This window comes from Humulus lupulus, chromosome 2 (assembly GCF_963169125.1).
Source record: "Humulus lupulus chromosome 2, drHumLupu1.1, whole genome shotgun sequence".
NCBI lineage: Eukaryota > Viridiplantae > Streptophyta > Magnoliopsida > Rosales > Cannabaceae > Humulus > Humulus lupulus.
Window position 1 is genome coordinate 24,507,667 of NC_084794.1, and position 17,499 is coordinate 24,525,165.

At 32.8% G+C, this 17,499-nt stretch overlaps 2 protein-coding genes across 2 annotated transcripts; both read left to right on the plus strand.

Moving 5' to 3' along the window:
* Positions 1–783: 783 nt before the first annotated feature.
* On the plus strand, positions 784–2,191 carry LOC133817513 (glycine-rich RNA-binding protein 4, mitochondrial-like). Its single transcript, XM_062250056.1, has 4 exons — positions 784–999; positions 1,103–1,171; positions 1,583–1,689; positions 1,767–2,191. Exons 1-4 carry the CDS (start codon positions 852–854, stop codon positions 1,878–1,880), a joined length of 438 nt encoding a protein of 145 aa, XP_062106040.1. The 5' UTR covers positions 784–851; the 3' UTR covers positions 1,881–2,191.
* Positions 2,192–2,528: 337 nt separating this feature from the next.
* On the plus strand, positions 2,529–5,175 carry LOC133817514 (plant UBX domain-containing protein 4). The gene is made up of 4 exons (XM_062250057.1): positions 2,529–3,046; positions 3,591–3,876; positions 4,375–4,470; positions 4,556–5,175. The coding sequence occupies exons 1-4, from the start codon at positions 2,586–2,588 to the stop codon at positions 4,931–4,933; spliced, it is 1,221 nt and encodes a 406-aa protein (XP_062106041.1). The 5' UTR covers positions 2,529–2,585; the 3' UTR covers positions 4,934–5,175.
* The last annotated feature ends 12,324 nt before the right edge of the window (positions 5,176–17,499 follow it).

Genomic DNA, 17,499 nt, shown 5'->3' on the forward strand with positions numbered 1-17,499 from the left:
TTAATTCCCATATTTTTGCAAAGTAATGGCTAAAAGACCATATTTATGAAAAATTCCATTTTTAAAATTGTAAAGAAATGAACATTTTACATTATTGATTACCTAAATTGTCATTTTCTATAATTTATTTAGGAAAGTATGACTTTAATATAGTGATATATGTATATTAGTTTTGTTTAATTAGTTTTTATTTAAAATTATATTGATTTTTTAAGTTTTTTTATGAGTTGTTGGTATATTATTTTCTAATTAGTGTATATGTTTTTTGTGGTACGATATATCATTTTTTCTATGATATTTAGTTTCTATCTTATTATACATAATAATAGTATATAATTTTGTATCATGGTATATATATTTTAATAGTAGTCTATAATTTTGTTAACATAATATATATATTTTTTAGTAATAATTTTATAAGTTTTGTTAGTATATTATTTTTCAACTCATTATATGTATTTTGTGGTATGATATATCATTCAACAACTCATAAAAAACAAAAAAATCAAAATAACTTTAAAATAAAAACTAATTAAACAAAACCAAATATACATATACTATAATATTAAAATATTTAGAATAAAATAATATTTTGCTAAATGACATATTTTATAATATATAATAATAAAAAGATAATTAAGCTATTTTACTACAAAATTAAAAACACACACCATTCAAAATTATTTTGCACAAGTGCCAAAAAAATATATGGGCCTTTGGGTGACTAGGACTCTAGCCCAATGACTTTCTCATGTTTCCTGTTCTGTTCTAAGTGTCCAACATATGCAATCGTGAAGACAGAAAGAGAATCAACCGAGGAAGAGGGGTAACTAAAGCTAGTCAGCTATCCTATGAGCAACACCTTGATGAGTTTTTTGTGTAGAAGAGCTCCATCAACGACGATCCCAATTCTCCAACATCCGGTTTCGTTTTGGAGGAGCTACTGTTCACCCCCATCCTCCTCCTCTAATGCCTCGAATAAAAAACTTTTTGTTGGGGGTGCATTTCCATCATTTTCTCCTCCTTTTTCTTGTGCTTAAGTCCTTGATGATTATGATTAAATATTATCTCTAATTGTCAATGGTGCTTTTGGGTCTTGCAGGATTGTCATGGTCGGTCGACGAGAAGTCCTTATCAGACGCCTTCTCTTCCTTTGGGGAGGTCACTGAAGGTACAAAAGATTTAGTGATTGAGACATATCTTTTTATTTCATATGTATCAACGTGTTTGAAGAAAAGCCTAACCGGTTGGAAAGACCTTTTTAAGCTGTTTTTATTTAGGGTACTTGGAATCAAGTGTACTCGTTCATGCTCTAGTACTTGTTTTTTGCCAGAGTAACTTGAAAGTGATTAGAGTATTAAGAACATGGACTATACATATACGGATATACCATGAATTTTTATGAATAGCTTAATAAATTTGTCTAATCCCAATTGGAAAAGAACTTCTCCATGCATCTAATCCAATTGGGGCCGAGTAGTGAAATCTATGGTTGAATGTTATAAGACAAAAGTATGCTCAATTTTATCATCAGTTAAATATAGCATGTTCTCTAAATTATGTGTTCCTATTTGTTTATCAGTCAAGATAATATATGACAAAGACTCCGGTAGGTCTAGAGGCTTTGGGTTTGTTCAGTATTTGAAGGAAGATGACGCCCTAAGTGCAAAAGATGCCATGGATGGAAAGGTAAGCAAAGCATGGTCTAATATAATTGTCATGTCTTGTTCGAACAATTCATGCGAATGATCTAGTTTTTATTCCAGGCATTGCTGGGTCGACCTTTAAGGATAAGTGTGGCTGTTGACAAAGCTCGTGGCGGACCTGTTGTTGTTCCTCGCCTTTCCAACACGGCAATTGGTGCCGGGAATGATGCTTGAATTCCCATAAGAGGAGGGAAAGATTTATGAGTAGTGATAACTATAATGATTTCTTCTACATAAGCTAAGATAGTCAAAATGTATTGGTCTTCTTCATTTCTTTTCTTTCTTTAACTTTTTATGGTTGATTATATGGAAAGGGAGATTGGGAAATGTCTTCTTAATCTGAAGATTGAGAACGACATAGCATAGTTTGTGGTTGGACTTATAAATATGTATCCATGTGTAACTACTAGTTCATATGCAAAATGATATATGAACATTATACATGAGAATAAGATTGTACCCCGATTTTTTTTCTTTTTTTATAATATTGAATTTGAATGAGATATTAATTGATTTTTATAAGTAAATATTCAAATTCAAATGATATCTAATTTTGAAATAAAATTAAAAAAATATCTTAAAAAAATAGTTTGATTAAAAATCATCCATCTTTCAAAAATAGCTTACTTAATAATATAAATAATAAAGTTTTAAAAAATAAATTCGAATCATAATACATATTTTGGTTACTCAAACGACATCAAACTGTGAAAAGATCAAAACAACACAAAAACATTGTCGTTTTATCTCTTTTTTAATACGGAGCCGTCGTATAATAAATATTTTTTAAAATTATATATAAATAGAGTCCTTTGTTTCCTTTCCCCAGAAATACTGAAAAGCAATCGAATTCTCACTAGTCTCTCCCAGCAAGCAACCATGGAGACCGCTATCCCAGAGTTGAAGTCTCATCACGATGACCTAATCAACTCCTTCTGCGAGATCGCCTCTTCATCCAAAGAAGAAGCTCAATTCTTCCTGGAGAGTCACAATTGGGATCTTGACGCCGCCGTTTCAACATTCCTTGACGACAATCCCGCTCCCACTGCCTCTGCCTCCGCCGTTGCCGCCGCTAACCCTCTCCCGATATTGAATCGCTCTCCTTCGCCTGATTACTCTCCCTCGCATTCTCCGTCGCGGTCTCGCTCTCCCTCGCCGACCCTTTCCCGGCCTCCGTATGAGCTTCGATCGAGGCGTCCCTCCGATAAGAAGGCTGATGAAAAAGCCTCTGGCAGTCGCCCGCGTGGCATCCGCACACTCGCTGATCTGAACCGCCCGGCCAGTGATGGGTCCGGCAGCGATGATGAGCCACAAGAATACTACACTGGAGGCGAGAAAAGGTACCATCTTTCCCCCAAAAACTTTCGCTTGGAGTGCTATTATATCATTGTGTGTAACCACCAAAACGCAACTGATACTGATCAATCTTTTTTCTGGTTACTCAGTGATGCATTGGCTTTCGGTATATAATTTTCATTTAGGCACATTTGCTTAGATATTAAATTCTGAGATTGTGTTTATAGGAGTGAACTGAAATCTACTTTGATTAGCACTTGAAAAAACCTTTTTTTCCACCTTCACCTATATCTTCAGTTATATGTATACATATTTATTAGTAGGGGAACGTAGTGGAATTTAAACTTACTACATTCAGTGCACATGACCGAGTAGTTTATAGTCGGTAATCGGTATAATGGAGATGATATGATGATTTCTCTAGTCTTGGTAATGGTAGCTTCGCAATTTGTCGCAAACCTGCTGTTTGTCAAGCTTTTCAATACTTGTCTTTAACAGTCCTGGAATTTGCTGTTTTTTTTCTTTTCAAAGAATTGCTATGGATTATGATTTAGGATAAAAAATGATCGAACTTACTGCTGATTGCAGTGGAATGCTTGTTCAAGATCCCACCAGAGGTAATGATGTGGATGCACTTTTCAACCAAGCTAAGCAGGCGGGGGCTATGCTAGGGTCCATCGAGCATGCACAACCTTCATCAAGCTCAAAAAGTTTTACTGGAACAGCCAGATTACTTACAGGCGAGACTGTGTCCTCTGGCCCTCAGCCACCCCAAGTGGTAAATCACACAATCACTTTTTGGAGGAACGGTTTTTCTGTAGATGATGGTCCACTGCGCCGGATGGATGATCCTGAAAATGCCCATTTCTTGGAGGTAATTTTTTATTTAGTTTTCTGGGCTTTTGGACTAATTATTGTATGTTATGCTAAAAAATGTGTCATTTGAGTTTTTTTTACTTCTCCCCATAACCTTTAAGCTCTATTCAGCTCAAAACCTCGTACTGTTTGATAGTATTCTTGTTTTGCCCGTCCTGAAACTCAAAATGATATAACTTTCCTTTTTGCTTTAAAAACTGAAAGAAGCCACAGTTTGCATATGGAAACGAAAGAGAGTAATCCTTGCATTGTTGACAACCATGTTGTGCTCTACATATTCTGGTCCCATGGGGTTGGGCTAATCTTGTTTAAACAATTTGACATTCTTTCATATCTAGTGAGCGATTGTTCTCATTCAGTCAGTGGAGCTTTTCTTTTTGTTAAAATCAACTGGGCCATGCTGGTCTCCTTATGATTAATGTTTAAGATGTAAATGTCTTATGATGTTCTATTGGTAGATATACTTGTTCTCATTATCAGTAACATCTGAATGCAGAGCATCAGGAGATCTGAATGTCCACGAGAGCTTCAACAAGCCGACAGGAATACCCAAGTGCGAGTTGAAATGACAAAACGTGGAGAAGACTACCCTGTTTGTTCTCTAACCTCACCTTGATTTGTTCTCCATTTAATTTCTGGTTCTTGACTTCTATGCATTCTTGCCTTTTTGCTTACAGGAACCAGTGAGGCGCAGGAGTGCTGCTTTTCAGGGTGTGGGAAGAACTCTTGGTGGTAGCAGCAGTGCCACCGAGCCAGTAGCTGTTGCCACTTCTGCCGTCACTAATTCACCGCAATCAATGCGTTTTGTGGTGGATGACTCGTTGCCATCAACCTCTCTCCAGTTGAGGTTAGCTGATGGTACTCGCATGATTTCTCGATTCAACCACCACCACACAGTCAGAGATATTCAATCTTTCATTAATGCATCGAGGCCTGATGGACCAAGAACTTACCAGCTTCTGACAATGGGATTTCCTCCCAAACAGCTGACTGATCTGGACCAGACCATAGAGCAGGCTGGGATAGCCAATTCAGTTATCATCCAAAATATCTAAGAGGTTGCTTAACTAATTATAAATCTCAGTTAGTCAAAATTCGAATACATTAGTCGAAGACACCTACACCTCTATATTTTGCTTTTTATTTTTTAAGTATTTATGATGATAGCCAATTCTGTGGTTTTCATCCAAAAGCTCTAGGAGGTTGCATAACATGTTATTAACTTCAACTCATGTAGTCAACATTTGAATACATATGTGCTACACAGAGCTCGATTCTGCATTTTACCAATTTACTATTTAGGGTTCGCCATTCATGTTATCGATTGAAGTGATTGGAGGAGTTTTCACGGCCAATTTAATCTCGATATTTTACTGAAGATAACCGTCCTCTTTCACATAGCTCTAATCTGATAATTTATATCTTTAGCACTTCCAATAGCTTTAATTCTTCATCAATATACATCATCAAAATTTTATTTTTTTCAATTTTACACACAATATACCATATAATAATGACGATAGGAAAGAGATATTATTAAAAAAAATGAATAATAATTTATAAATATTAAGAAGATAGTGTAGCAATACTTGAAAAAAAATGTAAAATAAATAATCAAAATAGTTTTTTAACCTTTTTTTTCTTCATATAAATTAAGTATATATTTTACATAATGCCTTGTGAGATCTCTTAGATAACACTTATGATCTTATCTTTTGTCGTGGTGGTCCATTTCAACCAGTTTTTAGAAGTGGAAATTGCACAGTTTATAATTTTTTTCCACTGAATTAATGAGGAAATTACATTTTACATTGGATTTTTAATAGTGTGCAAAAATATGGCTTTTTAAAAAAAAAAAAAAAAGTTAATCTATGGCTTTTTTTTTTAAGATTTTTCACTTTTATGAGTTTATTTTCCCATATTTTTTTTATAAAAGTTGGTTTATGTCATAGTTTTACTCTTAATCAAGTTTTATTAATTTGGAGTGGTATGTTTGTAATTTGATTATTTTTAGCTTATTTGTTTTTTATATAACTAATTTTATATTAATTTTCTCTTTGGTTGTTTTGCAAAAAAAAATTTCTTCTTTTTTGTGATATGAATTGTGTTTATTATTATTTTTTATTTATCATAAACATTTTTTCCTTATCTTTATATTGTACGTTTCTTTTTTCAAATCCTGGGTAAGGTAACCAGTTACTTGATTGATCTTTGACAATTATGTGAAAAAAAATCCTAGAACTAGGTTAAATAACATGTACCAGGAGGAGTAACCAGTTACCTTGAGAGGAGTAACCTTCTGCCATAAGAGGGGTAATCCGTTACCATAAGAGGGGTGACAGGTTACTCATATTAAATATGAAAAGAAACATCAAATTTGAATGAAAAAGAGGAAGAACACATCATTAAAAAAGGAAAAGTAACTATAATTTTAGTAACATAGGTAACCAGTTGCCATAAAGAACCCAGAAATATACACACACATCATAACGTGAAGGTAACCAGTTACCCCCAGAAATATACACACAAAGAACGTGAATGTAACCAGTTACCCCCAGAAATATACATACAAAAAACGGGAAGGTAACTAGTTTCTACAAATCTGAATATAGAAAAAAAAAATCAGATCCACCCCCTTTCCCTTCTCTCCTATCTTCTTCATATAATTTTTTTTCTAGATTTGAATGTTCCAGTCAGGATAACTGATTACCCATTCACGTTTTCATATTTATTAGTTTTCTTTCCAAATTTTGGTGTTCCTATAAGAGTTACAGTAAAAAGAAAATGCTGAAAACTGATTCAATTTTTTTACATATAATGGAAAAAACTATAAAAAAAATCACAATAAAAAAAGATAATAAATAAATAAAATAATGTAATATTATATATGTGTGAAAAAAAGGAAAAAAATGGAATGAGAAAAGAATAAGTACAAAAAAGAAGGAAAAAAACTAAAAAAATATGAAAAAAAATAAAACAAAAGAAATGATGAAGGAAAAAAAAATATGAATGAATAAAAATGAAAAGAAGAAAAAGAAATATAACGGAAAAATGGAAAGAAAAAAATATAAATAAAAAAATTGGTAGAAAAAAAAAAATGGAAGAAGAAAAAAAAAAGAAAAAAAGCTCATATGTGCGAAAAAGGAAAAAAATAATGGAAGGAGAAAATAATAAATACAAAAATGAACAAAAAATAGAAGGAAAAAATGAAAAAAAAAATACAAATGAAATAAAAAAATAGATAAATGAATAAAAATGAAAAGAAGAAAAAGAATGGAAAAATGGAAGAAAAAAAAGTATAAAAGAAAAAATTGGTAGAAAAAAATGAAAAAGGAAAAAATGAAAGAAAAAATAAGTAAGGAAAAAAAGAAAGAAAAAAGAACTAAAAAAATAATTAAAAAAATGAAGGAAAAAATAAAAAATTGAAAAAATAAAATAAAACAACTTTCAAAATCAAAGAAAATATAACTATGATAAAAAAAATGTGGCATTTCCATATTTTAATTAGCTGCTAATTGTGTTTCTCATACTTTAATTTTGTCTTTAATAAATTTTCCGATACAAATTAAAAAAATTATAATTCTCATATTTTTGCACATTGATGGTATAAAAGCTATATTTTTGAAAAATTTCCTTAATTATTTATATGGGAATTTCCATTTGTTAATTTTTCTATGACATTTTTTTTAAAATTTTAAGTATATAACTTTTGAATTTTCATATAAATGTATAAGTTAATAAATAAACTAAGAATATTTGCGGCATAAGTACCCAAAGTTTTGGGTTTATACCCGGCATAGACTCAATCTTTTTTTTAGCGGGGAAAGTACCGAAAGTCACTAAAAGAGTAATTCTGCCAATCTCCATCCGTTTAGCTTCGTTTGGTGATGATTGGACCAACAGGTGTCATGTCCTTATTGGTACAGCTCATAAATATTTTTAAAAAATTATTTTAAATAGAAAATAAATTAAAAAATACATTTTAATTTATTAAAAGTTATAAATTTAAATTAAAACAAAACAAAAACCTAAAATCTAAATAAAATAACTATACTAATAATTAAAAATCTTTCTTATTCTCCCTCATTTTCTCTCTCTATCTCTCTCTTTCTCGTATCTTTCTTCTCCCCCTTCTTCTCTTACCAGCCCGGTCGGCCCTAGGGAGTGCAATCGCACCTTTCACAAATGGAGATGGCCGACGACAGGCGGAGGTGGGGAGTGGCGACGAAGGCGAGTTTCAAAGATGGCTAGGCTGTGACAAAGGCGAGGTGGGGAGCTGCGATGTGGTTTTTGGCTTTTGTGATTCTTGCTCTTCTTCTTCCTCGAAAGCACTTTCCTCTTCTTCTTCTCAAAATTTGGGGTTAGGTTTCAGATTCAAAATTTGGGATTGGGGTTAGGATTTGTATTAATGATGATGATGGTGGTGATTGTAAATCCTAAAATTGGCATATTTTATAGAAATATCTTTTTAATTAAAAGATCAATTTTTGTTTCCCTTTATTGTGATTTTCATAATTCACTTTCCCTTTCTTGTGATTTTCAGATTATTTAGCTTTATATTATCACAATTCGATTATAAAGGGAAGTTATATCTTGCAAATATTCAGTACTTACTCAAAGTCATTTCTGGAATATTTGACTGTATATTGTCGTGCAGCTCAAGATTATAAAATTCAAGAAAATGAATCTTTGCTGTCATTAATTATTTTTTCTATCTTGAGCATTTTGATCCGACACAGGTATTAGCTGTCTCCACCAAAATCGTATCTGTCAGATCAGCATCTTCTAAAAAAGGAAATTCTTCATCAATCAAGAATATCTTCAAATATTCTTGCCTTTATTAGGAGATTCACTCTCAGCCTTTATGAACACGAAATAGACTCTATAAATAGCTCTCTAAGGCTTTGAGAAAAAGAGAACTCTTAGATGCATAATTTTGTAGTGTATTATAATATTTGTGAGAGTTCCTTATTTGTATTCAAGATCATAGTATTCACGTGATCTTGTAGAAATATGAGTGTTTAGTTTTTGTGGCGAGTTTATACCACGTTCATGAGTGAATACACATTGTAATTTGAACATAACTTTTGTAATCTTCGGGAGAAGATTTTTTACAAGCCTTGCGTCGGTAGGATGCAAGCACTCGCTAGCCATTGAAGGGAGTTCAAGTGGTTGAGCATTTCAATCAAAATCAGATTGGTGAAGAGAAGTACAACAAAATTGCTACAAATCTCAAGCGGGAGTCTTGTTTTGTATACGTTAATATTTTGTACTTGTGATTCTTTATTAATTGATTTTATTCTCTAGGTGTGGCCCCAAGGAGTAGGTTATCCGAAAGAGTTTATGAATCTTGTAAAAATTTGTTGTGTTATTTATTGTTTTGCATTGTCATTTTATAGTGTTCAGTTTCTATCGTGACAAGTTTAGATTCTGTCTCGACAGAACTGAAATCTGTTTTAACATTTAATTACCATTCTGCATTTTAATTAATTCACATAGTTTAATTAATTTGGTAATTACTAAAAAACAGAATTTCAATTGGTATCAGAGCGGGTCACTCATTTCTGAGTGTGATCTTGGTTTATTCCGTTTGTCGTTCTTGTTCTTGCAATGTCTTTTTTCACAGAAGGAGGCTCCATAACTCGCCTCCCTTTACTCAATGATTTGAACTATCCATATTGGAAAGTTAGAATGAGAGCCTTTATCAAATCTCAAGATGAAAAAGCTTGGAGAGCTGTTTTGAGTGGTTGGACTCCTCTAGTAGAAAGAGATGATGTAACTAAGGTAAAATCTGCACTTGATTGGACCGATGCTGATGATAAACTGTCCAGTTACAATAATAAAGCATTACATGCTATTTTTAATGGTGTTGGTGAAGGTTACATTAAATTGATTTCTTCATGTGTGTTTAGCCAAAGATGCTTGGCAAATCCTTCAAACTCAATTTGAAGGAACTGCTGATGTCAAGCGTTCTAGGCTAGTTATGCTCACAACAAAATTTGAAAATGAAACCCTCACTGAATTTTACGAGAAATTGTTAGATATTGCTAACGAATATTTTGCTCTTGGTGAAAAACTTGTAGAGAATGTTTTGGTTCGAAAAATTGTTAGAGTTCTCCCTGACAGGTTTCAGACTAAGCTAACTGCAATTGAAGAAACAAAAGATCTGGACAAAATAAAAGTAGAATAATTGATGGGTTCACTCCGAACTTTTGAAATAAACCAACAAATTAGACAAAAATGTAAGACAGAAGAAATCAAGGAGAAATCTATTGCCTTAAAATCTTCTAGAGAAAAGAAGGAAAGTTCGGATGATGAGATGGCTTTGTTAACAAAAAAAATTCAAAAATACATAAAGAAATTGGGAAACAAAAAGGCCACATCCAAAAAAACCAAAAGGTAATTTTTCTAAACCCTTTGAGACTAATAAAAAGGGTATTCAGTGCAGGGAATTGGACACATTCAATCTGAGTGTGCAAATACCTTAAAGAAAAAGAAAATCATGACAGCCACGTGGAGTGATCAAGACTCTGAACATAGTGATGGGGAGGAAAATAATGTTTCCTTAACCTCTGTTCACAAAGGTATGTTTTTTTCATCAGTTGATTACAATAATGTGTTATGCCTTAATAATTCTGTTCAGAATAATGAGAATTCTGCATTGATTCTGATGATTCTGACTTAGATGATGAGTCATTAAAAGAGTCTTATAAAATAATTTATGATCAATGGCTGAAAGTTTGCTCTGAGAATCGACTCATGGCTAGCAATAATAAAAAAATTGTTAAAAAAATTAAAGAACTTGAGAAGATTATTGCTTCAAAAAATGATGAAATTAATTCTTTGAGTAAAGAAATTGATCTTTTGCAAAAAGATGTCAAAATGCTTAATCCTAGATTTGGAATATTGGATGATATTCTCTCTGCAGGAAAAAAGGCTAGTGATTACAGTGGATTAGGATCTAATGGATCTGAATCCTCAAGAAAAACAGTTTTTGTAAAATCCATGAATTATCCGACTGTTCTGCCAACTAACCGTTTTGCATGAACAAGTAACTCTTTAGAGACTACGAAGTTGTCATATGTTCCAACAGATCTACAACTAAAGAAAATTTCTCCAAAAAGAAACATTAGACAATTTGTACCATTTTGTCATTGTTGTGGGATGAAAGGACACATAAGACCTAAATGATTTTCTCTGTTAAATTTGTTTAAAAAAAATTATGTTAAACACTTTGGTAGCATTAATCAATTCTTGACCAAAAGAAATTCAAAATAAAAACACAATATGGGTGAAGAAAGATACCTCTGTTTGCTTGGCTACCTTTACCTGTCATAAAATGCATGCATCTAGTTCATGGTACTTTGATAGAGGTTGTTCAAGATATATGACAGGTAATGCCAACATACTTACCAACTTCAAATCCTTGAAGTGTGGAGTAGTAACATTCGGGGATGGAATGACATGAAATATTTTAGGTAAAGGTACTCTAAACATTGAAGGGCTACCAAAACTGAAAAATGTGCTTCTTGTTGATGGACTGAAAGTCAACTTAATTAGCATAAGCCAAATTTGTGACCAAGGTTTTCTTGTTAATTTTTCACATGATGAGTGTAATGTTGTAAATAAAAGTGGTGACATTGTTCTCAAAGGTTCTCGTTCTTTGGATAATTGTTACACAGTCACACAAAAATTCACATGTCATGCCTCATCATTAAGTTTTAATAATACTGACTTGTGGCATGAAAAAATTGGACATAAATTTCAAAAACTTGAAAAAGATTGCTAATGTAGGTCTCATCCGTGGTATACCTAAGCTGGGTAAAGAATCACTTGGTAAGTGTGAATCATGTAAATTGGGAAAACAGTTGAAAATTTCCCATAAAGCATTATCTGATATTAATACTTCAAATGTGTTAGAATTATTACATATGGATCTCATGGGTCCTATACAGGTTGAAAGTATTAATGGTAAGAGATACATTTTTGTATGTGTGGATGATTTTTCTAAATTTACTTGGGTAGATTTCTTAAGAGAAAAATCAGATACATTTGAAGCTTTTCAAACTCTATGTACAAGACTAAGAGTTGGAAAAAATTGTAACATTGGAAAGATTGTAAGAATATGAAGTGATCATGGTAATGAGTTTGAAAATTTTGTTTATGATGAATATTGTAAATCTTTTGGAATTTTGCATGAATTTTCTGCTCCCAAAACCCCTGAACAAAATGGGGTAGTGAAACAGAAAAATAGTACTTTGCAGTAAATGGCCAGAGTTATGCTAAATAGCAAAAAACTCACAAAGAAATTGTGGGGTGAAGCAATTAACACAGCTTGTTACACAATTAATTGTGTTTTTCTGCGTCCAGGTACAAATAAAACTCCATATGAAATCTGGAAAGGTAGAAAACCCAATGTCAATTATTTTCATGTATTTGAGTGTTTGTGTTATATTCTTAAAGATCGTGAGAATCTGGGCAAATTTGATGCCAAAAGCGATGTGGGAGTTTTTCTTGGATATTCCACCAATAGTAGGGCTTATCGTGTTTATAACATGAGAACCCAAACTATTATGGAATTTTTTAATGTGGTTGTAGATGATTTAAAAGATTTTTCTGAGTACTCCCATGAGGAGAAAATTGACAGGTTCATTGATGTTCAACATCATAAAGAAATGGCAGATCTGATAGCACAATTTTCAGAGGCGACAACAACCACTGATGATGTATCAGACGCTGATTCTATCGAAACAACAATTGGACAAACAGAGAAGGAAAATCCAGTTATTTCCTCTGACTCCATTAAAAAATAACCATCAACCAGAGTAAAAAAGAATCACCCTTCTGATCTCATTTTGGGAAATCTTGAAGAGGGTATGGTCACTCAAAAGAAGTATGTAAACTTGGTTCAATCTGTCTGTTTTACTTCTACATTGGAACCAAAAAATGTGAAGGAAGCTTTAAATGATGAATCATGGATCAATGCTATGCAAGGAGAGCTAGATCAATTCACAAGGAATGAGGTATGGATCCTCGTCCCTAGACCAAGTCATATTAATGTTATAGGTACAAAGTGGATATTTAAAAATAAAAATGATGAATTTGGGACCATAATAAGAAATAAAGCTAGACTAGTTGCACAGGGGTACACTCAAGTTGAAGGAATTGATTTTGATGAGACATTTGCCCATGTTGCAAGACTCGAATCCATAAGATTATTACTAGCTATTTCATGTGTTCTTGGGTTTAAATTGTTCCAAATGGATGTCAAATCTGCCTTTTTAAATGGATTTTTGAATGAAGAAGCTTATGTGGAACAACCCAAAGGGTTTGAGGATCCTTACTGTCCTAATCATGTTTTTAAATTGCAAAAAGCTTTGTATGGACTGAAACAAGCCCCACAGGCTTGGTATGAGAGACTAACTCATTTTTTGGTCTCAAAGGGGTACAAGAGAGGGGGAGTAGACAAAACACTTTTTTATCAAAAAAGTTGATACAAATATTATGATAGCACAAATATATGCTGATGATATAGTGTTTGGTTCTACTAATGATTCTCTAGTGCAGGAATTCATAAAACAAATGCAAGAAGAGTTTGAGATGAGCATGGTAGGAGAACTCAATTTTTTCTTAAGACTCCAAGTGAAGCAGTCAGACGAGGGAATTTTCATTTCACAAAGCAAGTATGCCAGAAATTTAGTGAAGAGATTTGGACTCAATACATCTAAACTTGCTTAAACTCCCATGGGAACTACCATCAAACTATCTAAAGATGAGAATGGGAAGAAAGTTGATCCAACTCTTTACAGGAGTATGATTGGGAGTCTCCTATACTTAACTGCTAGTCGCCCTGACATCAATTATAGTGTTGGAGTGTGTGCTCATTTCCAAGGGAACCCGATGGAGTCTCATGTGACTGCAGTAAAAAGAATTATTCATTACATCAATAATACTCTTGATTTAGGCATTTGGTACTCTAAAGAAACAAATTCTAACCTTGTGTGTTATAGTGATGAAGATTGGGCAGGAAACACTGATGACCGAAAAAGCACAAGTGGTGGTTGTTTTTACTTAGGAAACAATTTGGTCTCCTGACATAGTAAAAAACAAAACTCTATCTCCTTGTCAATAGCCGAAGTTGAGTACATTGTTGTTGGAAGCTATTGTACTCAACTTTTGTGGATGAAACAAATGTTGGCAGACTATGGGTTTGATATTAAAACTTTAACCATTTTTTGTGATAATACAAGTGCTATTAATATCTCCAAAAATCCTATTCAGCACTCTCGCACCAAACATATTGACATTCGCCATCATTATTAGGGAACTTGTTGAAAACAAAACATTGATTTTAGAATATGTTGAGACTAACAAACAAATTGCAAATATTTTTACTAAAGCTTTAGACACGGTCAGATTTGATTCCCTTAGGAAATCCTTGGGGGTTTGTTTGATTTGAAATTACCAATAAATTTATTGTCTTGCCTTGCATATGTGTTTGTGTAAATCTCTTGTCCTGTTTGGAACAAATTTGATGAGCATATGTATTAAATTTAGAAAATGAACATTATAATTCTTATACTTTGTGAGGAATAAAAAACCATATTTGAAAAAATTATAGACCATCCAATTTATATTTGATCAAACCATTATGTTTGGATGAGCATTCCTTAATCCAGTTTCTTTTTTAGGCTCCATTTTGGAAAAGAGCTACCTATACTGATGTGTGAAAGCCAACAATGAGTAAGTTGGTACCAGGTAATTAGCAATTATATTGGAGGATACTCTACCAATGTAAAGGGCTACCATCAATACAAGAGTTATAGCCTCCATCATGGTTACAATTTGAAAAAGGCTACAATTGCCAAATATGGGCAATGACCCTAGCTTTAAAAGGCCAAAAAGAAACGCCAAATTGATTACACATGCACACACACATGCCTGTTGACTAGACTGTGTAAGATTGTTGTAAGACTCAAACATATAATGAGTTGATTAAAATATGTTTTGCGATTGGTATATTTTTTGAATTATGGTCACTTAGTATTTGAATTATAACTCATTTCTCTAATTTGTGAAAAATATGGTTATCTTATTTCTTTTTAACAGGGCTCATTGATGATAAAAAATATGAATCGATGTGGCCTCAATTTAATGATGAGGAGTTATTACCACTTGTTGTAAGAAAACCACCAGGGAGACCTAAAAAGCATCGTAGAAGAAGGGTTATAGGAGAGGAGAGACCTTTGCCACCTATGTCGAAGAAACAACCAACTAGAATGGGTGTTTCTAGCACTAAAAAGTGTAAGAATTGCCATGAATTTGGCCACAATAGTAGGTCATGCAAGAAACCATCACCATGCCCATCTCATCCACAAGCACAACTAATAAGAGGCAGGGGCAAAGACAAAGGAAAAAGCAAAGGCAAGAGCACTAGTCGAGGCAGAGGAAATGCAGAACAAACACAATCATCCAATGGCCCATCTCAACCACAAGCATCGCCAACAAGAGGCAGGGGTCAAGGCAGAGGTAGGGGGAGAGGCCAAGGCAGAGGAAGGTCAACATCATTTGAGGTAAAAATATTCAAATCCTAATGTTAATTTTTTATTTTTCATATGGGGTATTCAACTACATTACATTATTTTTTAGGTTCCAATGACCCATTTTGAGCAACATACTGCTGATGAAATGCACACCACTGCAACACCAGTAGGCCTATTCTGAACACAGGATACTCAATAGATCCACAACCAACCACAACACCTTTTGAACACAAGTTGACTACATTTTACTCTATTTTTTGTTGTTCTAGTTGACTAATATCATTTTGTAAATAATAAAAATAATGAATGCAGTATTTATTTTGTATTTTGACAAGCTACACTGCTGGATTTTTGACCGACTAATATGACAACTGGTTGTGGTCCAGTACATGGAAATTACAATGAAGCAATGAATGTGATTTTGCAATTTTACAATTTTTTTTTATTTTCTATATCTCTTCTTTTGTAATTTCTTATTCATTAATCATGGGGAATTTTGGACACAATCAATTACATATGCTGAAACACAAACAGATCCAAACCAAAATTACAACTTCTTCTCATTTTGAAATTACATATGTTAAAATTACATTTAAGCTTTTCTGTAAAATACAAAACCATAATGGAGTCTATTTAGTTTACTTTGATTTGCTTTATTGTCCTGCTTTCAAATTTTTTTTTTTTTGGTTTATGGTATTAGAACTCTTTATTTTCCTTTGCTAATGAATTTGGGTCCCTGTGTTTGATGGGATTCTTCCAGTAAAAAACAAACAAACAAACAAACAAAACCAAATTAATAATCTCAACATTACAAACATAATTTTGAACTGAATTTTACATTTTCAAGGTTATAAACTATAGCAAAAACATCAAAACAGACAAAATACATATAAACTCTTAAGCATAAAAATTCCAAAGGAAAATTTTCCTCCAAGTTTTCTACTCTGTTCTACCATCTTTGAATCCCCTAGATTCTTCTTTCTCCCAATCTTCTTCTCATTTCCTTCATTCCAAAAATCTTTGTTCCACCAAGAAAAATAGTTGCATTCTTTCACCCTATTTGATGCGATCAATGGTTGTATACTGTATTAACACAACCCAGGGCATAAACATGAATAATGGAGAGAGATTCTGCCCTAGAGCATGGAGAAGATTAAGAAAGAAAGATTCATCCCTAAGGCATGGAGAAGAAGAAGAAAGAAAATGAAGAAATTCACTTGTATTCAAGCTTAGCACCATGGAGAAGTGATAGTGGTTCAGAGTTTTTTTTTTTGGGATAGAAAAAACAAATGAGACCACTTCTCATGGAGAACACAAATTAAAGTATTATTTTTAATTAGTGTTTCTATTTTTTTATTTTAGAAAATAATATTAAAACATTTGAAAATATGAAAAATAAATAAAAATTATTTTATTAATTAAAATGGAGGGTAATTTGGGTATTATTGAAAAATTATTGACCAAAATTGTGTGGAAGGTACATTTTTTTTTACTGATTTTACAAATATAGGGTACCCGTTAGGAATTTTTTGTATTAGATGGTACCAAAGTTACATTTCAATGAAACACAAGGTACCAAATGAGTATATTCCTTATAATATAACTATAATTGCATGTTTAGATGTATTAAGCGTGCATGTGGGCCTGTTTCTTATTAGAAGAGAAATTTTAGTAATTTGGCCCGTTGATGACATATTTGTATATATATATATGTGAGCATATTGATTGAGACCACATTATTATGTGGATACATTTGAGTTATTCGACATGAGATGATCCTAGAGAGCAAGTAGTGGTTTAGTCACAAAGCACCCGTGAGTCAAGGCCCATCAAGAAAACTTTAACATGCTCATAAGCAGAGATTAACACATTTCTAAATCATAATAAACATTCCCAGCAGTAATAACCCTACTCATAAATGCATACCATTCATGTAAATGACTACACTGTCATATGGAACCAAATTCCCTAAAGAAATGGTTAAGTGATTCATATTGGGGCCCATTGCCCAAGCACATGACAAATAAGTCACACTGGGGTCTCAACGCCCTAGGATTTGGGACTAATAAGTCACCCTG

What these genes read in the sequence shown, in the direction of transcription:
- LOC133817513 (XM_062250056.1), top strand. Translation starts at nt 852, where the DNA reads ATGAGCAACACCTTGATGAGTTTTTTGTGTAGAAGAGCTCCATCAACG. An exon ending in CTTTGGGGAGGTCACTGAAG is followed by an intron (nt 1,172 to 1,582) that starts GTACAAAAGATT and finishes TTTGTTTATCAG; the next exon opens with TCAAGATAATATATGACAAA. An exon ending in AAGATGCCATGGATGGAAAG is followed by an intron (nt 1,690 to 1,766) that starts GTAAGCAAAGCA and finishes TTTTTATTCCAG; the next exon opens with GCATTGCTGGGTCGACCTTT.
- LOC133817514 (XM_062250057.1), top strand. Translation starts at nt 2,586, where the DNA reads ATGGAGACCGCTATCCCAGAGTTGAAGTCTCATCACGATGACCTAATC. An exon ending in AAAATGCCCATTTCTTGGAG is followed by an intron (nt 3,877 to 4,374) that starts GTAATTTTTTAT and finishes ATCTGAATGCAG; the next exon opens with AGCATCAGGAGATCTGAATG. An exon ending in AACGTGGAGAAGACTACCCT is followed by an intron (nt 4,471 to 4,555) that starts GTTTGTTCTCTA and finishes TTTTGCTTACAG; the next exon opens with GAACCAGTGAGGCGCAGGAG.